Raw genomic sequence first — 23,479 nt, forward strand, 5'->3', positions numbered from 1 at the left:
CTTCTAATACTAGTGAAATCAAAAATCATATTGCTTCATATTTAAGAGCCAAGGTGGAGCAGTGGTTAAATGCAGCACTGCAGGCTACTGCTAGATCAGCAGTTCAGCGGTTCAAATCTCACCGGCTCAGGGTTGACTCAGCCTTCCATCCTTCCGAGGTGGGTAAAATGAGGACCCAGATTGTTGGGGGCAATATGCTGACTCTCTGTAAACCGCTTAGAGAGGCCTGAAAGGCCTATGAAGCGGTATATAAGTCTACTGCTATTGCTATTGCTATTGCTATTTTTGCTTTTTGTCCATATCCTTACTTTTGCTTTTAAAGCAGCAAATACTAGTAGGGATAACTTTAAAATATGTAACCAAAAAAATATTATGAAGTCAAAGCTCTTGTTTTGCAACCCTAACTCCTTCCCTCATATTCTGCCACTATTATTTAGCATCAAAATGCTTTAATCAGTTCTGCAGTCTAGAATCATCTGCAGAATTTTCCCGCACTTTACAACTATATGTAGGTATAATACTAAGGATTTTTGGGCCATGTGGAAATTTTATGCATATGCACTCACAGATGTATACACTGCAACTCATGTATTTACACAATTGTATGTGATGCAAGCATAGCACTTTCTGCTTTCTATAAAGCACTACCCTTTTTCAAGGATTGTCAGACAGCTTCAGAGAGTAAAATCAAAAGATGTAGTAAATGTTTAATAGGCAACTTTTGCTATTTCATGCAGCTGGATCTGATTTCAATGCAATGTAATTTTGGAAATAATGCTGTGAAAAGCAGTGCTGAACAGATGAGATCCAGCTTCTACTTCTGCTTCTCCCTACCCTATCTTCTCCCTTTCTATCTTTATTACATTCAATCTAATATACTGTTTGTCCCTTGTGCTGAAATTACCATGTGAATGCATCTTAACCTTGCAATAACCAGGTTTTTTTTAAGGAAGGGTAGTAAGCGGATGATGTTAGTCTATAGATTAAATTGGTTTTATAACAAAGGGAAAAAAATAACAGAGAGAAATAACAAAGAAACTTGTTTATATATTAAATAAATAAAACGAAATAAACTGGGCAAAGGACTGCCATTTTTATTTCAGTAGATTGTTTTTGTATTGTACTGTTTTTAACCTTGCTATTTAAAAGAAATATAGGAATGATCAATGCTTCAGGTTGTAAAAGCATTTATCTATAAAATTTGGATTTTTCCTATATAGTAACATGAATGCTATCATGAAGTATGTTGCCATTAGGTTTTCTTCTATAAAAGTCCTTCTTTCACCAAAAGTCCTGAAAACTGTACCGTATTGTACAGTATTGAATAGTGTGTACAGCACATGATAACAGGTTTTTTTTAGAGTTTGTTTATATCAGAGGAACATGAATTTTAAAAGCATGTATCAGGGAAAGTGTCAGCTCCTCTCCATTAATTAATTAGGAAAGAAAGACCATGAGACTCCATGCGTAGAAATCAAATGTACTTTTACTAATTAAAAATGGTTAAAGGCAATGCATAGCGAAGTCTGATTAATTAGGCGCGAAAGCAGTTGATATATAGAATAGCCCATTCCCCACCCCTTGGCATCACAGTCCCAGCCCAATCATAAGTCTTCCAAATGTCAGGTGCAAGATAACTTCAAAAGGCATCATGAAGATGGAATGTCAGTGCCGATCAGTCGGTGAACTCCAGAACCTTCCACCAGCACAATGAGTAACCCCTCCCAAATACCATGCTCTCCCTCCCCGTTTCATGGCAGCTGAAGCGATAGCAAAGCAGAAGCTGACAGAAAGTATATTAAATATTCATGAATAATTTATACAGATTATGGTCCAATGTGTACAAAGCCTCTGTTCATTTCAAGATATTGTGAGCATAAAAGATTATAGTTTTTCCACATTTAAAAAAAATAAAGAAAAAATTTCCACAGATCAAGCATTGTTTTTCTAATGCAAATAATAAAGCATTATAGGAAATATATCAATTCATAGACCTGATTGTTGCTGACAATTGAATGAAACACTTGCTCTCTTCACCTGAACTCACTTGAATTCCTTTAAGTCATACTCTAGAAGTACGGATGCCTTCAAATTGTAGCAGATAAAGCATTATTCTAACTTGCTTTTACCCTTAGACTTTTCATGGGACAAATGAAATCCATTCCTCCTTTTGCTCCTTGAAGTGGTACACTCTAATTTATTCATTAGCACTTGATTGTTTCAATTATCTGACTTTGAACATGATGTTCTGTAAATTATATTTACAGATTTTGAGAAACTAATATATACTTTTAACAGATTTTTTTAAAAAAACTGATTTCCTATCTTAACAAAACATATTTTGCTTCTTCCGCTTGTCTCTTTTTGAGTGTTGATTTGTATCAGCTGTGTCATTCTAGACAGTACTGATAATATGAGAAATTATCCAGAAGATATTATCACACAAAAATCATCTAATGGTGTTGGTTGGATCATTTAACATTAAAAATTCATCCGCAGAGCAATCAGATCCCATCTTGAAAAAAAATGCTGATTCCAGAATAATTGAGAGCAAGCTCTAATATCTCTAGCACAAACAATGAATGGCCATCACTATATGTGATGATAGGGATGCAGTGGCTCAGAGGCTAAGATACTGAGCTTGTCGATCAGAAAGATCATCAGTTTGGTGGTTCGAATCCCTAGCCCTCCTAACAGAGTGAGCTCTTGTTACTTGTCCCAGCTTCTGCCAGCCTAGCAGTTCAAAAGCATGTAAAAATGCAAGTAGAAAAATAGGAATCACCTTTGGTGAGAAGGTAACGGCGCTCCATGCTCCTTCAGCATTTAGTCATGCTGGCCACATGACCACAGAGACATTGTCAGACAGCACTGGCTCTTCGGCTTTGAAATGGAGATGAGTACCTCCCCCTAGAGTCGGGAATGACTAGCACCTATGTGCGAGGGGAACCTTTACCTTTATATGTGATGATATGTGGTGATAAACAGATGATATTCTCTTATAAATAGTGATTCTAAGCAACAGACAGAGTTTGCATGCATGCACTTAGTGTAATCAAACCGTATTCAAATGTATGTATCATTAGGACTCATCCAAGACTTTCTTTGCAATATACATTTGCTAATCAAAGGATAAGCCATCATCTACAAAAGCTACTTCATTTCATCTTGTTTAAATTTGGAATCAAAATGGAAGGGCATCTTCTTCAGCAACACAACCCATTCTAAACTCTCTCCTCATTGCAAAATACCCAGAACATTTAAAGATAATTGTACATTGTGCATCCTACTCAATTAGTACCTTTCATCCATTGAATACTGTGCTATTGAGAAGAGTTCCTTTCACTGGCTTCATATTGCAACTCACGTTACAATATCTGAATTTAGATTATTCAGAGATTTGAAAGATTCCTTGCTTCATTTCTTTCCTAAAGTTAAAACATGTCCTATTTCTATTAATGCATATTTTATATTTGCATTTTTATAGGCAGGCTTCTAGTAGAGAATGTTTAAAAACACTCATATAATCATGTGTTTGTGAGAAATAAAGAGGGAGATATAATACACAATATTCATATAAAATTCTTGCAGCTGTGAGCGAAAAGGAAGTTCCAGAAATTGGGCTTATTTTCTTTCCATTGAGTTAACCTTCATCAAGACCTTCAGAGACTATTTTCAGGGAGTTAAAAACAAAACGTTATTACCCATGCAAAATAGACTAAAGGGTATGAGTACGTGTGTGTGTGTGTTTTAATACCATGCTAATTATTTTCACCTCAGTGAATTTTAATTAAGCAAAAATAACTACCTAGCTTGATAGCTCTTCATACTGATATGCGACTATGTGAACTCTACTAGTGAATATACAAAAATAGAAATTTGGACACTACAAAGACAGGAAGAAGCTTTGAAAGGAGGGGGTGTTGCAAGAAAGAACATAAGTTATTCACATTCTTTTAGTTAAAATACCATTAAATATTAATAGCTCCAGTGAGAAATGTTTAAGCAATCATTTCAAGCTCTTGGTTGTGGAAGAGTAGGTATGTGAGGAAAAGGAGGATTGACTCAGTCATTTGAGACTCTGAAGCCCAGATATAGCCTGCAATTATTCTGAAAGGGGAAAATTTGGGGGAAATATTTCATACTATAATGCATTGTAAAAATTATAATGTGGTATTTTTGAGTAAGTCTGTGAGAATTTTTACTTAGCTTTGTATTAACAACATTTACCTGTTTCCACAAAATGACAAGCATGTTAAATCATGTGTGTGTGCGTGTGTGTGTGTGTGTGTGTGTGTGTGTGTGAATTGCATCGAATTATACTTAGACCACAATGATTAATAGAATCTTCAGCTCATTTGCCTGTTTCTGAGAATTTGAACTGTGCAGTATCCTTGGGTTTGAGTACAAAATACAGAAATAAACATGGATTTTCATTTAGATCACTGATGCCCAAATTATGAAGCATTCCTCAAAACACAAATTACTGATTTATATTTCCAACGCAATAACAAGGCAATATTTAATAGTCAGTTGGCATTAAAATGCATGTTTCATCACGAGTGTCTTTGTGCTTGAACACTTTTGCATGCTCTTTTATTTATCCATAGGGAGAGGGCAGAACCCTTAACATCCCCATTGATATCATGGACCAGAGAGATAAGTTCTCATTTTAAGAACACAGCCTTGGAGATAATATCTTGGCTACCATATTTCACTGTGCTAGTTGTACTTAAAAAAAACTATATTGGTGAAAGAAGTAAGCTATAGTCTTTCTGTAATTCTCTAAATATGTATCTAAAAGTTCTTTAACTCAGTGTTGCTTGTTAATAAATATGACTAAATTTATTGAACCATGCAATTTTAATTAAAGGAAATATATACCGAATTTTAAATAGTTTTATGTCCTTCACTGGGAACAAAAGAATAATTCCTTTCATTATTACAGTTGACTTTTATAAGACATTTTCCATCATTTGTATTAACATAACATATTATTTTAAAATGCTGCCATTTCTTTATGTTGGAAGTGGGAAATCAATTTTTATAAGCCAGAGTTTGTTTTACAATAATAATTCCATCAAAATTGCAATAAATGATTGTAATGCAAGGCACAGTATTCATTTATCTATTAAATTTTAAACTGCCCAGCCTTCTGACAGAGATACTCTGGATTGTATACAAATAAAATATTAAAAGATAAAAACAGTATATAAAAGTTAAAAATTTAAAAGAGGGAAGGATAATTAAAAATCAATACTAAAAGTTAATTGAAAGGTGAGAGCCCCATGTAAAACACATCTCAATAGTCTACATCAGTGATGGCGAACCTTTTTCTAAAGACATGTCTATTCCACACGGAAAAGTGCCCACCCACAATTCAATGCACCTCTCCTACCTGCCCATGCACGTGCAATTCCCCCCACATGTGTGCATGACCCCCTCCCTGAAGGGAAGAGTTTTGCCCTCCTCAGATTCCGGAGGCTTTCCTGAAGCCTTGGGAAGATGAAAAACAGCCCCAATGGGCCATCTCCCCTGGCCCTCTGGAAGGCTGAAAATCAGCCGGAACTGACAGCTCACATGCCGGCAAATATGGCTCGGCGTGCCACCTGTGGCACGTGTGCCATAGGTTCACCATCACGGTTCTATATGATAGATGACCAGGGAATATATTATTTATATTTCTAGTCAAACCATTTCTCCCAAGGAGGTGCTCTGGACTGCTTTTATACAATGCAGACATAATTTCTATATTTAAAATGATTCATCTATTATATTTACTATTACATAAATGTCTGTTACATTTTATTGTTATTTTATAAACTATATGTTATGAGTGATATACAAAATCACATGGCAAACAATGAAAATATAATTAACAATGAAATCCAGCTTTCTGCCCATGTCACTAAAATTCTGTTAATCATGCAAATGTTTAAAACTAAAATATGAGCTAACAATTATCTTCAATATAACTTAAACATAAAATTATACTAAAATGAAGTTTAGAAGATATGATGTCAGAAAATATATAAAATACTAGCCAATCTCTTATAAGACAATATTTAACAAATTGAACTGCAATTTTATCATAGAGTTCCTATTTCTGCTTTGTCACTTTTATATTCCTTATGTTATTTGGCTTACATAAGAGACAGTATAATGAACTTTTGAAAAGGACCATTTAGGAGACTAAGCCAAGCTCATTGTTCAGTACAGAATCTGTATTTCTTTGTATAATAGCTTTCTTAGTATATGAAAAGTATTGTTTCTCTCATTTCAATCTTTTATTCTCAAGACTAACCTTGGTACGTTAATTTGGTATCATAGGCTTCTAATCTTACTATCATGCTTGTTGTCCTTCTCTGAACCTGTTCCAGCTTATCTGAATTTTCTTAATATTTGTTGTCCAACACTGTACTTGGGAAAGAGTCTGAAGACAATAGAGCATACTGGATGCTATTTATTGATGCATCATAAAATCTCCTTGCCTTTTTAAAGGAAGATTGTAATCAACTACACTTTCAGAATCTTTTTTATAAGTACTATCAAGCTTCATACCAGTACATGTTAGCAAATCTCAGGTTTTCAGATACAGTACTTAACTCCTTGTTCAACAATTGACTTAACTTGTCCAAAAACTCTTAGACAAGACTTGATTAGATTAGATTCTGTATTGCAGTGAAGAATGAAGCCTGATTTACAAAAGAGATAATTTACCATCTTCAGTTTAAAAAAGAACTTTTTCAGCTTGTCCTTTGTCTTGACAGCCTTGTAAGATCTATGTTCATGTAATAGCTAGTTATCTGAGCTTTTATATACAGTTGTAGAGAATTCTAGGTCATGTAACTCATAAACCATGGTGGTGCAGTGGTTAGAATTCAATATTGCAAGCTAATTCTATCAACTGCTAGCAGTTCAATTCTCACCAGCTCAAGGTTGATTCAGTCTTCTATCCTTCCAAGGTTGGTAGGGCTGAACTGAGCTGGCTGATTGCCTCGCTGACTGACTGCCGGTGGCTGTCTAAATGGATGGAGGCATCAAGACTTCAAAAGACTGTGGAGATATTGTCTATTCTTCAATTAATAAAGAGATTAAATAAAGTAAAGTAATAGAAAATGTAGCGTTTTGAACCAAGAGACTATATTATTTAAATGATTAAGTATTTTTCCTCAGATGGCCTAAAACTCATAAAGGTAAAAACTTTATTGAGGCCTCCCAACTTTGGTAATAAAATAACACTGAAATGTTCATGTAAGTTTCTTGGAAAACATACATTTCATTTATTTAGCAAATTTATATAGCTGCCCATCTTATTAAATGTGATTCTGATAAGTGTACTACCCACAACAATTATACACAATATAACAACTATTAAAACAATCCAACATAAGAAACAGGTTTGTGACAAAATAACACTTAAGCAAAATACAACAATGTCACAGGCTCCTCAAGAGATTCCCAAGGTTGTTGGAAGACCCACATTTTAAGGGATTTCCAGAAGGATAACAGGGATGGACTAACTTTATTCTGGTCACAGAGGCGGAGATAAGATGTTGTAGCGATAACCAACAAGATATTTCTTCTGGATCCTCTCAGATGGAACTCTAGCACACAAGAGCCATAATTATCTCTCCTGCTCGACCCGATGGAATGGATATATATAATTAAATATATATATATATATATATATGTGTATGTGTATGTGTATGTGTATGTGTATGTGTATGTGTATGTGTATGTGTATGTGTATGTGTATGTGTATGTGTATGTGTATGTGTATGTGTATGTATCTATATATATATATATATATATATTTAAGAAAAGGCTACCTTGTTACCTTGTTCTTGGGAGCAGACCAGCAGCCAATAGTTAACGACTGCTTTCTTCCAAAAATATTATTTATTGTTATCATTCCTGTATAATTTTTATAAATAACTCAAGGTGGTAGCCATATAAAATATTGCTTCCTCCATCTACTTTCCCCAAAACAACAACAAACCTCTATACGGTGAGTTGGGCTGAGAGAGAGTGACAGATCCAAAGTCAGCCAGCTACCTTTCATGCCTAATGCAAGGATAGAATAGAATAGAATAACAGAATTGGAAGGGTCCTTGGAGGTCATCTAGTCCAACTCTCTGCCTAGGCAGAAAATCTTACAGCCAATTCAGACAAATGGTTATCCAACATCTTCTTAAAAACTTCCAGTGTTGTAGCATTCACAACATCTGGAGGCAAGTGGTTCCACTGATTATTTGTTCTAACTTTCAGGAAATTTCTCCTCAGTTCTAAGTTGCTTCTCTCCTTGATTAATTTGCACCCATTGCTTCTTGTCCTACCCTCAAGTGCTTTGGAGAATAGCTTGACTATCTCTTCTTTGTGGGAACCCCTGAGATATTGGAACACTGCTATCATGTCATCCCTAGTCCTTCTTTTCATCAGACTAGACATACCCAGTTCCTGCAACCGTTCTTTATATGTTTTAGCATCCAGTCCCCTAATATCACATTTGTTGCTCTTCTCTGCACTCTTTCTAGAGTCTCCACATCTTTTTTACATAGTGGTGACCAAAACTGGATGCAGTACTCCAAGTATGGCCTTACCAAGGCATTATAAAGTGGTATTAACCCTTCACATGATCTTGATTCTATCACTCTGCATATGTAGCCTAAAACTATGTTGGCTTTTTGGCAGCTGCTGCACACTTCTGGCTCATTTTTAAATGGTTGTCACTAGGATTCCAAGATCCCTCTCACAGTTACTACTATTGAACAAGGTACTACACATATACTGTACATTTTGTTTTTCTTGTTTAAATGTAGAACCTTACTTTTTTCACCATTGAATTTCATTTTGTTAGGTAGTGCCCAATGTTGTCCACAAATTTGATGAGGTCGCCATCTATCTCCTTGTCCAAATCATTGATGAAGATGTTGAAGAACTCTGAGTCTCCTGATTTACAACCTGGTGCCATAACCACTAGACCAAACTGCCGTACCCCAAGACCCTAAGCAACAAACAAACAAACCAGAACAGAGCAGATTATTTTCACAACACAGTGCAGGTTCTTTGAGCATTCAAAACTCAAAAAAACAAGCAGCAAGAAATCCATTACCACATAAAAGTGGGATAGAAAGATACAAGATTTAAATCTTGGGATATTATATATTTTAGACTGGAGTAGTAGATTCTAATCTTCTTTGTTTTTAAAGCAATAAAAGCATTGTCTTGACTGTTCTCTTACTAGCTACTGCAGTTTCATCTTTGGCACTGTATACACAGCTAAATTATCTCATTACTACTCAATTCCAAATTTAGTCTCAGATCTTTAATAAGGATATAGGAATTGCATTACAGATGAGTTTATCATAGAGACAAATGATCCACAGAAATTAAAAAAGAAATACTAGCAATTCTTAAAGTTTACTGACCATAGAAATGCTTATTCAAGCATATATGATTGCTTGGTTATAAAAGCAAAGTACCAGAAAAGGTTTCAGTTTTATGCAGTTCATTTATACAACCGCAATCCCCCAAATGGACTGTTGTGGTAAATTCAAATTTTATGCAAAACTAAATTGTTTCAGGATACAAATAATTAGGAGTACCTTTTATCATTCTCAAAAGATAGAAAACCGAATCTGTGCTTACAAGCTAAAGAGATTATATTGTACAGTTGTGTCTGAAACAGCTATTAGCACAGGAAAACTGATTGTCAAAATGAGAAATAAATTGAAATATAAAAACAAAAACCCTTGGTGTTTAAAAGCATGTATATTCCATGCTCCTTAGCTAGTCTTTTGTTCCTTAGCTGAACCTCCCTTAAGAGCGGAAGATCATTGCAGTGTCCTTTGATTCAAAACCAAGAATCCTTGCAGCTGAAGCAACTGCACTGATATAAATAGATATGAGCTGTAAATCAAGCATTTCATTCATAGTATTTCACTTTGTGTTACTTTCTGTCTCCCCCAAGACAATTCACAAAAAATTGATATTCTGTTTAACTGGGGAAATTTTAAGGGAAAAATAATGCTGACTTCAGCTCTGCTTACATACAAGATTTTCCATACAGACTGATAGATGTAAGATCTGATGTTTTAACAGAAGGTTCATATTGTGTTTAAATAATTATCCTGCTCCTTCCTTTGGGATGCTATTCATACAAACAGATGAAAAAAAATGTACCTAATGAAAAAGGGTTAGCATTGCTTCATCAGAATTCTTCATGTTTTGGTGTTATCACACAATGCCTTTTTATGACTGAAGAGTGGTTTGCCAATGAAAAAAATAGTACTGGATTCAGATTTGTTCCTGCAATAATCACAGTAAGTTTCAAAGGAGAATCACAGCCATTTATAGAAACACTGCAATGAGTTTAAAGTTCAACTCAGCTGTGTATTCAGCTGATGGACATATCTTATACTTGGTTAACCATCTATAAAATGGAAAGTGGTTTGGCTTCACAGAATACAAATAGATGAGACAATAATGTATTTTGTACATTATGAAGGACACTGTAATGATAAGACATAGTTCTGAGTTCTGAGAAGATACAGCCATGTTTGCCAATTTCAGCAAGCACAGTAGAAGACCCAATGTGATTTGTAGACATGACCTAACTTATTTTTATGTTTTTAGGCAAGGAAAGATGAAAGCCTATGGTGAAACCTACATTCATCCATGAAATTCACTGTTTTCCTTGGCGCTTCACTGCATCTTATCTTAACCATATGTTATAAGGATAGAATTGGACAAAGGGATAGATACCCACCATAAATTCAGTTCATATCAAAATGTGAACATGCACTCTGTGGCATCATGAGGCAAACTCTACCCTTAAAGTAAAGTAGTTGGGTAAAAGTATTTAGGTTACATATTTTTCACCTAACCCCTTGTTTTTTCCAACTCCATTGTGGATACTGAGATCATAGAAATTATATAGACAGAATAGAATAGAATAGAATAGAATAGAATAGAACAGAACAGAACAGAACAGAATAGAATTCTTTAATGGCCAAGTGTGATTGGACACACAAGGAATTTGTCATTGGTGCATATGCTCTCAATGTACAAAAAAGGGGGGGGGAGAAAAAATACATTCATCAAGAATCATAAGATACAACTTAGTGATAGTCATTAATCATCAATCAAATCATACTAAGAAACAAACACAACAATATAAATAGTAAAAATATAAGCAATTTAAATTTACAATTTAAACTGCTTTAAAATAAATAAATATTGGTGTGTCTAATGTAAAATGCTCAGAAAGCAGTAAAAGATACATTAGATATGACACATTTCAGAAATGGTGTTTAGTTGAAGGTGACTTTATCAACCTTTCTTTATTCTTTATAAAGCAGAAGTTATCCAATGCTACTGGTCTTATAACTTACAGTGAACTGCAAGTCAGAGACATTGCTTTAAGGTGTTTTTCCTTATAAACTAATAGTATTAAGTGTACAAGGAGTCTGGTAAAATTAATTATTTAGTACTAACATTGAGTTTTATACTTTTATCTCACAGATTGAAATAATTTTGAAAGGTACTCTGGATTTTTAACTACAAAACTACATATAACAGCTTTTGTTTTGTTTTATCCTTATCTTTCTTGTGAGGTTGCTATCAAAATAAAGACATTTATTTGACTTCTAAATGGATGCTATGCATTACATTTCAAGAAAAGCAAACTTATAACCAATAATTATTTAACTACTTAACAACAGATAAAATTGATTCTTTATTTAAATTTCAATTTAAGCTGGGAGTTGAGAAGTGAAAGTGAAACTCCTAGTAGAACTTGCAAGGTTGATAGTGATCTGAAAGTTTTTATCATCTAATTCAAAGATATAAAGGAATGCAGACATAACCTTGACAAAGGTGTGGCGGTATGGTAATAAAAGACAAATCAGTTCTGGGAAAAGTAATAACGTGAGAAATAAACTCAAAATAGTCTTGGTTTGATTCTGTTTGATATAAAAGGAAATAGTGGTAAACTCTAGATCAGTGACGGTTAACCTTTTTCTAAAGGTGTGCCAAAACTAGTACTGTCATTCAACTCTCCTCTATTGTTTTAACAAAAGAAAAACCTTTTTAAATGTCCCCTTTGAAATGACTCATTTATTTGCCAAAAGTAGAGTGCATCACTTTGGATAGTTCAACCTTGTGAAATTTTCTTTATTTTCTTCATTCTTAAATACATTTAAGAAATAGCTATAAATCTATTTCAGCCTTCCCTGATCTAGTGCCCTCCAGAAAACATCATTTCTGAATTTTATGTCAGCATTTTGCAGGGTTTATCCTGCTCTTCACAATGTGGACATTTAAAAAAACTATTTAGGGGTGGGAGGCAAAATCTATATGACATTGTGAACTCAGTGCATAAGAGAAAATGGCCATGAAGACTTTGAAGGTAATATGGAATAAATGTAATTTTATAAGCCCCAGAAACAGATTTTCTGAAGATATAAATGAATTCAGCAATCTTAAGAAGGATTAGTAAAAAGTTGCTGATCTACAATTAACAAGCGCAAGTTCTTAACTATTCTTAGAAAAAGAATGATTGGCTACCAGCTTTAAAAATGATCTTAGGATTAGTTATTTCCAATTCTAGAAAGCATAAAGTAAAATATTTATGAATAATTTATTCATATAAATTTATTTCTTCCTCAGAGACAATTTACTAAAAATCATAGTAAATGATTTTTCTGAGAAATATGGTTTTTGATCTCTAGTAACCAGATCAAGTGCCTTTTTTCTTTCTGAAAGGACACTGATTGTCACTATCAATACAGTAACTGAAAATTGATTAGTTTTCAGTTAATGTATTGAGTTATCTGTTAAGTTCTGAAAAATAGTTGCATTCCAACTATGCCTTCCAGATGCTTTAAACTACACTTTCCTAAATTCTTAGCTGGAAATTTAGGAAATGTAGTCCATCTGGACAGTGTTAGGTTGGAGAAAGTTGCCCCTTACAAAAAAAATCAATTTTAAGCATATGCTGACTTTAGAGCATGGTGTCAAAATCAAGGCCCATGGACCAGATCCAGGGTGCTTAGATCTGCCCTGTGGTGTTAGGAAATAGCAAAGGACTAGTCTGTGGTGCCTCTGCTAGATCCCCCCCCCCATGGCCCATTTTTGGCCTGGATGGTCTCCTGCAATACTCGGCCAGCCAAAATGGGCCATGGGGACCTCCAGAGGCCAAAATGGAGCCTCCGTGGGCCGCATCTGGCACTCCGAGGCTCTGTTTGGACCTCCAGAGCCTCCCCTGGCTTGTTACAGGCTGAAATGGAACCTCCGAGGACCACATTTGGTCCTCATCACTCCATTTCTCATGGCTTTACTATACTTATATTTTTTGAAGAGCTTGGATGGCCTGTTGCAGCACTAGGCCCCTCATACTCTTCCCCACTCTGAGATACCTCAAGTGGATTTAATGACCTGTGTATTCAATTAACAAATGCATTAGGGAAAGCAGAGAGTGATCACGTTCATTTAATGGCATTCAATTAAACAAATCTTTGGGTTACTAATGTAATTGGCAGGCTCTATTACATTTGTAACGCCAGCATTTCCTGTATAATGAGAGTGAGGGAGGGTCTCAGGGAAGTCCTGCCTTAGTACTAGGCCACCACAGGTTTCCCATTAGTCCCATGTCATGCTCATGATGGCCATGCCCACCATGCCCTCAGGCATCTCCTGCCTCCACCCCTCTAAAGTCAAACACAACCCTGATGCGGATGCTGTGTGTGTGTGTGTGTGTGTGTGTGTGTGTGTGTGTGTGTATGTATGTGTGTGTATATATATATATATATATATATATATATATGTATGTATGTATGTATGTATGTATGTATGTATGTATGTATGTTATATTTATGCTGATAAATAAATAAAGGGAGACTAGTATAGATCTATTTCAAGCTATTTAGCTCCCATCAGCTAGCCATACCCAAGTTTTTGGGAATCGAACCTGTGCTCCATTGCCTCCCAGGCAGGGAGTTAACCTTTTGAGCTACAGAGAACGACTCCTTTATCAGCCAGCCAGGGTGGGAGGTATATACTTAAAGTCACAACCCCTGGTATGCCCAAGTATGGGAGGAAGGTCACACTTCCACTCTCTGTATACATACATACATACATACATACATACACATACACATACACATACACATACACATACACACACACACACACACACACACACACACACACACACACACACACACACACACACACACACACACATATATATATATATATATATATATATATATATATATATATATATATATATGTTTCAAGAGATGATAAAACAACAGATATTCTTGGACCTGATCATTATCCTTGTCAACTAAATAAATGCATCTTTGCAATTAACGTTAGGAACTAATATTATAGCATCTAGATTTAGATTTTATGAAACAGAATCTGTTTAGAATTTTATGGTACAAGAAATATGGATAAGCACTTTTACTGCCAATGCCCGTGAAGTCCTATTGGCAAAAACTCTTACTTAATATAACTTGAATGATTTTTCAATACATTAACAGAAATTAATTATTGCTATGTTAGTAATAATAATTTATATGGCACATCTCTTCTTCTGTTTCAAAGACATTAGTCTGAAATCTGCAAGAAAACAAATTTTACAAATATAACAAATATAAAACATGGAGCTATCTATTTAGTTATCTATTAGACCAGAAAGTTTTATTTCAATTTTCAAACAGAGAACAATTGATGTTTGTATGACTCTTCTAGGTTAGGGAGAGTCCCAGACTCATCCCACAAGATCTTCCAGAACAGTATTAAATTAACATTTTTGCTTATTTTTGTTTTGTGCTATTATTGTAAGTATCCAGAAAGAATGCTTTTCACATGTATTGCACCTCACAAAGATCACACAAAAATCTTTATATGTATATATCATAAATTTGGAGTTTGTTTCCAAGTATAGCAATGAAGACATCAGATTTTTGTTTTCATGGAAATAAGAAAGATAAACTTATCATGACTCTTTTATGTATATACCAGGTTTCTCCTTAAAGGCACACAGAAAAGATAGTATGTCCCATAAAGCCATGAAATAGGCTATATTTTACTTTAGATGTAGCAACCTTCACATAGTCAAAATTTAATAAATTGGAATTCCTTCAGCTATTTTCAAGCCAATAACAAATTCACATAATTGTCATGCTATAGAGCCAATTTAATATCTTAGAAATTAGCATTATTGGCATGTATCTTATTTGTGGAACATTCCCAGAATCTGCTAGGAAGAATATCAGTGAAAAAATGAGATTACATTACTCTGGCAAGAATAATTCATTACTCAGCCATGCTGATTTTTGGTAATTATTGCATTATTTTCATTATTTACAGATCAGTTTCTAAATACTTGCTCTAGAATCCTCACAGCAAATTGTCCTGGTTAATCTGTAGTTTTCTGTATTTTCCTTTCCCCCTCCTCCAACCCCCTTTTTTAAAGAAGTATTTGATCTCTATCAGTCATCTGGAATTTACCTTTTCAACAGATTGAACAGATGTTTATAATAAAAGCCTCAGCCAAGCTTCAGTACTATGTAATTTCACTGCACTAAAGATAACTGGGCTGCAGAAGCTTTATCAATAGCTTTTTATCATTTGCTGGTGTTTTATGCCTTGTTGAAGATAGGAGAAAGAAACATAATGTCTTCACTGATCAACAAATCTGTCTTAAAATCAGAATGATTCTTGCCATCGGTCCATTACTGATATCCCCATTTGTATTCTTTTGGATAGGTGAAAAGATAAGTGAAGATAGATCTTATTTTCACCTATTCTTATTTAACTTCACTGTTGTCCAGACTCTTGTCATGAATGATGGCAGTTTCTGTAGCAAATAGAGATTTTGACAGATTTATTTTACTTGCATGCTCATTCCTGTCCGCATTTGACCCTCTTTTAGTTAGTTTATTTTTGAATTTCCATTATTTTCATGTTTCTACTTCTTTTGCAAAATATATTGTTCCAATCTTTAATAAATATCCTGTTCAATTTGACTTAATCTTATTTTCTTAGTTATGTCTTAAATATGCCTTATTTTAAAGTTTCTTTTCTTTTTACTATAAGATTATTAATAAAATAGTTGTATATTATCTTTCTTCCTTTGTCCTTGGAAACAATGTCAAATTCTTCTCTCCAAGGACTAATATCCATGTCTATGTGTTATTAAAATATTAGGCATACTACACATCCCTACCCTTTTGAACCTGTACTGAATACTGAGACTGAGAATGGGCCAAGCAGAGATGTGCTCAGTAATTACTGAGAATTACTGAGAGCTTTGGGAATGTTGCCAAAGTTGTTTTAAAAAGCAGCTACTGGAAAGAAAAGAAAAGAAAAAATGGAGTTCAAAATGTCTCTGTTGAATTGTGTTTCATTTTTCCTGAAGGGAGAGCATTGGTGCAAACAACCATCCAGATTAATGGCAGACAATCAATCTACTTCCAGAGCCTATCACAGAGTATTTGGGGTGGTACCTGCATGCTTTTGATAAAGTACTGCCCTCAAATGAAATAACCATTTGAAATGATAGTAATCTACTTCTGGCAATTTCAGTTTTGTCACAGTTCTTCAATTCAATATCAATATATCAGCAACGTTATGATCTTTTGAATTAATATAAATAAAACATGCCTACAGTTTTTGATTATTTTGATGATTTCTCAATAGAATGTATTTTCTTTTTAGTGGGACGCTATAACAGAAATGGATGAATATAATCGTCCTATCCACACATACCAGGTATGTAATGTTATGGAACCGAACCAAAACAACTGGCTTCGTACAAATTGGATCTCGCGTGATGCCGCCCAGAAAATTTATGTGGAAATGAAATTTACACTGAGGGACTGCAACAGCATTCCATGGGTGCTGGGGACATGCAAAGAAACATTCAACCTTTACTATCTGGAATCAGATGAATCTCATGGAATTAAATTCAAGCCAAACCAATACAGCAAAATTGATACTATTGCAGCTGATGAGAGTTTCACTCAGATGGATTTGGGAGATCGCATCCTGAAACTAAATACAGAAATTCGTGAGGTGGGACCAATAAACCGGAAAGGATTTTTTCTTGCCTTTCAAGATATTGGGGCATGCATTGCTTTGGTTTCTGTCCGTGTTTACTACAAAAAGTGTCCTTTCACTGTTCGGAACTTGGCTATGTTTCCTGACACCATTCCAAGGGTTGATTCTTCTTCTTTAGTGGAAGTACGAGGTTCCTGTGTGAAGAGTGCTGAAGAACGGGATACTCCAAAGTTATATTGTGGAGCAGATGGGGATTGGCTAGTACCTTTAGGACGATGCATATGCAGTGTTGGCTATGAAGAAGTAGATGGTTCATGCCATGGTAAGACTATTGTTTTAATTAAATTCCAAGAAAAGTTTTGAACTATGCTCAGCCATATGGGTCCAGCTTTTAACTGAATTTCATTTATCAATGCAGAATGCATTGAATTCATTATTTATTGAATTGTTGGATGAAGTTCATATATTGAAAACAAGTATGTCATCAATGAAGAATGATGAAAGCTTCATTTACAGAAAAAATGTTTACTCATATAAGAAATATGTAAAATGGAATCATTCATTGTTATTTGCTCTTTAGATGAGTAAACAATTTCTTATGTATATATTAAGCAATTAGGAGTATAATATAAGTTGGTATTGAATATATTGTTCAAATATGTAGTAACTTTGTTGGCCTGGCATTTTGCTAGCTAAAGTAGCAAAACACTTAAAGAATGATATGTTGTATACATTTATTTAATTTCAAAAGAATACAGAAGCGAGAAACTATAATAGATGATAAGTATTGTATATTGGAAGAAACATAATATTATTGAGAAAAAGATCCAAAAACTAATACTGTAGATGTTGCATAAAAGTTATTTGCTAGAGAAAGAAGAGCAAGGGGGATATTTTACTCTGTAGAAACACTAATCATAGTGATTAAAATCATGGACAATTTTTAAAAAAATCAGAGTATGATCTTTAATTTTGGTTAGTAAAATAAATTTCTTTTTCTATATATATATATATATATATATATATATATATATATATATATATATATATATATATATATATATACACACACACACACACACACACACACACACACACACACACACACACACACACACATATATATATATATATATATATATATATATATATATATATATATATATATATATAAAATAAATTTATTTTACTAACCAAAATTAACCAAAATTAAAGATCATACTCTGATTTTTTTAAAAATTGTCCATGATTTTAATCACTATGATTAGTGTTTCTACAGAGTAAAATATCCCCCTTGCTCTTCTTTCTCTAGCAAATAAAATATTGATGGAAAGAATAATGTTTCCCCAGTAAAAGAAAAGAAATTTATTTTACTAATGATTGAAAATATTTCTGCCTAACTGTATTAAGATTGAGATTGCTTTAACCTACGTAGAATATCATAGTTTAATACTGCAGTTATAAAGGACTGAACTAAATTGAATTTATGCTGGTGATTAGATATATTAGCTACTTGTATGTTTGTTTTGATCAAAAAGGTTGCATGGAACTAGATAATCTAAAAGCTTCAATGTATGATGAACCTCATACATTAAATTCCAAGCAAGAAGCGATTAATTGGACATTTTCCTATAGAACAATGTATCAATTCTTTACAAACTAAGCTTATTCCAGCATATTTTGATTCATACTCTTCAGGCTGTAAAATTTGCTGATAAATTTGATAACTAAATGTTTATATATTTTTATTTATATTTAAATTATTGAAGATGAAGATTCTCAAAAGGGTATTTATATAAAAATAAGCTTATTAATAAATCCTGTGGTATGCAAATAAATTTACTTCAAATAAAAGCAACAGAAGAAAGGGCATGGCTTCTATGGTAAGTCAAATAAAATTAAATTATATGGCTTCCATGATCTCCAAATCTTTTGCTCCAAATAACTGTCTCATTTTGATTTATGTACAAAAATATTGCATAACACCAGCTTTTATGGTGTTTACCAATTTGATAAGGCTACTTAAGGTTAAAATCTCTGCAATTAATGTAATAGTAGAATAAAGTAATAATGGTGTCTGGTTATTATGCAAGTACTTTAATCTAAAAATGCAAAATATTGATCATAACTGAACAGCAATATTTTTTTAACAACCTAAACATGGAGACTGAAATATAATCATATGTTTTAGAGTAATTGCAGAATTAGAATCATTCTCTGAATATTTCTTCCCTCCCTTCTTTCTTTCCTACTAAACAAGCAGTATTTAATAGGAACCTAATAAATTTCAGGAGTACCTAAAAGTATATTTATTTAAGTATTTTTATTTAATTGCTTAAGGAGTGGAAAATTAATTAAATTCACTTGTTATCACTGCTTTATTACTTCCACACTTTTTCAGTGCAGGAGTATTATTTTCCCAGTTTGACACTGTAGGAATATGAGATTTTATAAATGTTCATACATCTGTTCATCTTTAAATTATTATTTCAGCACTGTGCTGCACATACTATGCTTTTAAATTCCATGCCATGCATTTGTGTCCATGCATGTGTGAATAATTCTAAGGAAAGCTGCAATATTAAGAGCTCTAAAATTGATCTTCTGTCCACAAACTATACTATAAAAGAACACGAGCACTGGTGGGTCAGTAGGCTCATTTTGTTCTCTCTTTGTCTCTGTACAAATATATGCTTTTTATTAATCCCAGAATGAATCAATGTGATGATTCTCACTTAATCTTAAAAGATGCCTCACCAAATTTCTAATTTAGAAATTTATTAAATTTATCATTAATAAAAAGGGACATCTGTTTTGTTCTTTTTACTCCACAAAGTATTAGCTAAACAATTATTTAACTTTTTTGCATATCCACTGGTAAAATGTCATACTTTTCATCTGAGGAATGCATCCTTTGACCCGTAATAATTAATACAGTGAATGAGCAGTATCTGAGTTAAATCTTAAATTTTATTCCATTTTCAGTTGATATTTCTGGTAGTTGTAACATCTTTATAAAATTATTATTATTATTAAATAATCATTATTAGAGAGAGATCATTAAAGTCCTAAGCAATATTAGGACCTCAACATGTAAGATATCTTGTCATCTTGTTTTGTTGTTGCAAAGTAGCTCTTGTCTCTGAAGCAGAAACAGACCACAGTATTTCTTGATTCCATATGGCAAAAACATAGTTATTTCTTATTTTCTGACATTGTAATTTAATAGGGGAAAAATATGCCACGTTTTTATTTATTTAATTATTTATATTAGTTACATGGAGTAAATATACTGCAAAAGAAATAATTGTGAGAGTCCTTAACAAATAAGTTCCATTTAGTGGTTTACCCTAACAGGAAGTTTATAGTAGCTATATCCAATTTATTTGTCACATAGCTGTACTTTTCCTGTAAAACAGTCACTGAACTTTTCCAATGAAAAAACTTTACTATCTAAACATCTCTCCACTTTCCTGATCGCCTGAACTTATAAGCCTATTAGTTCTATTTAGAAGGCAACATTTTAAAGAGCTAAGTTTCTCCAGTCAAGGAGTTCAGTTCAATTCTTCTTACGTAGCAAAATGTAGATAACTTTAAAAGGTGAATATTGATTAACTAGTCCTCTACTTCTTCTTGACCAAGGGCAATTGCTTTGAAGGAAGAAGAGAGGACAAATATAAGTATAATATATTAAATAGAAAACTGCATGTAACATAAAAACATATATTTTCAAAATTAAAATCATCTTTCAAAAATAGTTATCATACAAAAATAAAATATTTGTTAGCTTTTTTGAAGAAAGACAAAAGAAGAGTAGAGGAAATTCATTACAATTCTGATCATCATATTACTTTTATTATTACATTTCAGGAATATAGATAATAACTGAATACTAAAAATTGAAATCACAAATTGAAATTTGTATATTTATTTCCAATAAATATAGAAATATATTTATGTCATGAGCATAATTGCTTATATTGTTTGATTTATTTCCACTGCAAAAATTCTCAAACAACTATTTTGCCAAAATGCAATGATTTTCAACAGTAGTTTGATTTTTTTTCAAGCAACATTTTTTGACACTCAAATTTATTAAAATTGTTTCTTTCATTTAATATTGCACTGTGTCAACAACTCTATGATAGTTTAATATTTCATACATTAATATATACATGGAAATTCCTAAAAGAAAATATTCACTACTTTCATTTTAAACCACACATCAGGTAGAATAACTGCTTGAATATAACATCACTAAAAGTTACTATATAGTGATGTCAATTTAACTCTATAGTCAGCAGTGGGATTTCAAATCTTTTCCTACTGGTTCTAGGAGAGTGAAGCATTCAAAGACCATCCTCAGTGTCAGAGCTGGTGAGCCTAGCTGTTGTTTAGCTCAGCTGAGGCGCAGCAATCCACTCCGCTGCACGAATCAGCTGAGCTAAAAACAAGGGAATATAGGACAGGGAATGGCAGAGGCAGGGGGCGAGGCCAGCCAGAGGTGGTATTTGTCGGTTCTCCAAACTTCTCAAAATTTCCGCTACCAGTTCGCCAGAACCAGTCTGAACCAGCTGAACACCACCTCTGACAGTACATCTGTACAGTCCTTTAACTTTGATAATAAAGTGCTACTTTGAGTACCCAGGACTACTTGTCTAAAATTCTTGTGAAGCCCCAGGAAAAGACAGTTGCATTAAGAGATTGACTACAGGTGAAATATCCTCACAACCATGTGCAATTTTGAATCAAATATGATGAACTTCACAGCTTTTCTACATACTAGCAAAAATTGAGCTTTCAGTTCCTCTTTCTATTTCTATTTATCTTTCTACTTGATTTGCATTTCTCTTTAAGAAAGATGCAAGATGAATCAAGAGCTCAGTTTCTAAGAAAAGTTAAAAGTGTCTCCATTTAAAATATTTCTGCAGCACCAGCTTAATTACAGTTGCTGAATTCAAATGATCTGAAGCATATTTCATATTATGGCACTTTTGCTCAAATTACTTCAAAAGGAAATTGTAGTTCCTACTCATCATTTGAAGTTAGCTATAAGAAAGATAATGATTGGGTTAAGGACCATTTTATGCATCAGACAGTTGATATGAATTCAGTCCCATAAGTCTTATTTCCCCTTATTTTCAGTATCGGAAAGACTTTTTTCCTAAATTTTTGGACCTGTAAATGACTTAAAAGGAGTCTCTAATTTCGTTTCTTTTTTTCATGTTGTATTTAAATTTGTGTATTTAGGCTTCCCTATTGCATTTAAACTCCTAGCATCATTTTGAATATCAGGTTTTTCAAACTATCTGCATTAAACCATTGATTGGGAATCTATCACATAAGTGTCAAAGGGGTGACATGCTAGTATTCACCAACATCCAACCATGGTTCTCCAAAACATGCTCTGTTTTTGTGTAATTTTGGAGACTACAAAGGCTATGGTGCTTCCACTTAGCCTCTGAACCTTCTGAATGTTGCACAAGACAGACATGCTTTTATGTGGTTTTCAGAGATTGCAGAGGCCATAGAGGAGCATTCTCCAAAGATGCTTCAAGAATGAAAACAGTGTGTGTTCAGAGAAGTTCGGGTTAGCTGCAGGCATCGGTCAACAGAAAGTGACTACCACCTTAAAGAGAGAGGTACATGGCAGATCCTGGGGGTGGGATAATGCTGTTCCCCAATGCTCACATGCTGTGAAGGGCTGTAGAAGTACTAGGGCTCAAGCCAAGGCCCAGACCTTGATTTGAGAGTCAATGTTGGCACTACTCCCCATGTACTACTGTTCATGCTGTTCAGGGTGGCCTAGATTTTTGGGTATATTATATACCATACTTTTTGGAGTATAAGAGGTTCCGAAGTATAAGATGCACCTAGCTTTTGGGGAGGAAAACAAGAAAAAAGTCTCCCTCTGCCTCCCAGCAATATGCCTCCTTTCAGCAAACAGTCAGTTTCAGTTTCAGCACCACCTGATTAATACAAGAAAATAAAATCTGCCTCTGCATCCCAACAATTTGCCTCTTTACTGCAAATAGTCTGTTTCAGTTTCAGTTTCAATACAGACTGATTAGCACAAGCAGCTGATTATCGGTTGGATCGGCCTCCCGATGATCAGCTGTTTCAGGCTGCAGGGATTGCCCTAGCCTATTGCCGTCTCATTTTTTTGCCTCTGCATCCCTTTTACAACCTCTGCACGTCCATTTCAGGCCTCCTCACACCCCATTTTCTGGCCATTCATGGTAGCAGGGATCAAAATGGGCAGAAAATGGGGCAAGCGGAGGCTGAAAACTTATGGCCCAGAGCCAAAAATGGGATGCGGATGCCGAAAATGGGATGTGCAAAGGCAGCAGTAGGCAATGGCATTCACAGCAGCCTGAAACAGCTGATGGTCAGGAGGCTGATCCAA

The 23,479-nt window shown here is 34.0% G+C and overlaps 1 protein-coding gene across 1 annotated transcript in view; it reads left to right on the forward strand.

The window, feature by feature from the left end:
- EPHA6 (EPH receptor A6) overlaps window positions 1–23,479 on the forward strand; it is a 375,283-nt gene that overhangs the window by 65,607 nt on the left and 286,197 nt on the right. Inside the window, exon 2 of the mRNA XM_032219659.1 lies at window positions 16,732–17,395. Within this exon, the coding sequence (XP_032075550.1) occupies window positions 16,750–17,395 (646 nt within the window). The 5' untranslated portion in view covers window positions 16,732–16,749. The remainder of the gene's footprint in view (window positions 1–16,731; window positions 17,396–23,479) is intronic.

The sequence above is a fragment of the Thamnophis elegans genome, chromosome 6 (assembly GCF_009769535.1).
Source record: "Thamnophis elegans isolate rThaEle1 chromosome 6, rThaEle1.pri, whole genome shotgun sequence".
NCBI classification, from domain to species: Eukaryota; Metazoa; Chordata; class Lepidosauria; order Squamata; family Colubridae; genus Thamnophis; species Thamnophis elegans.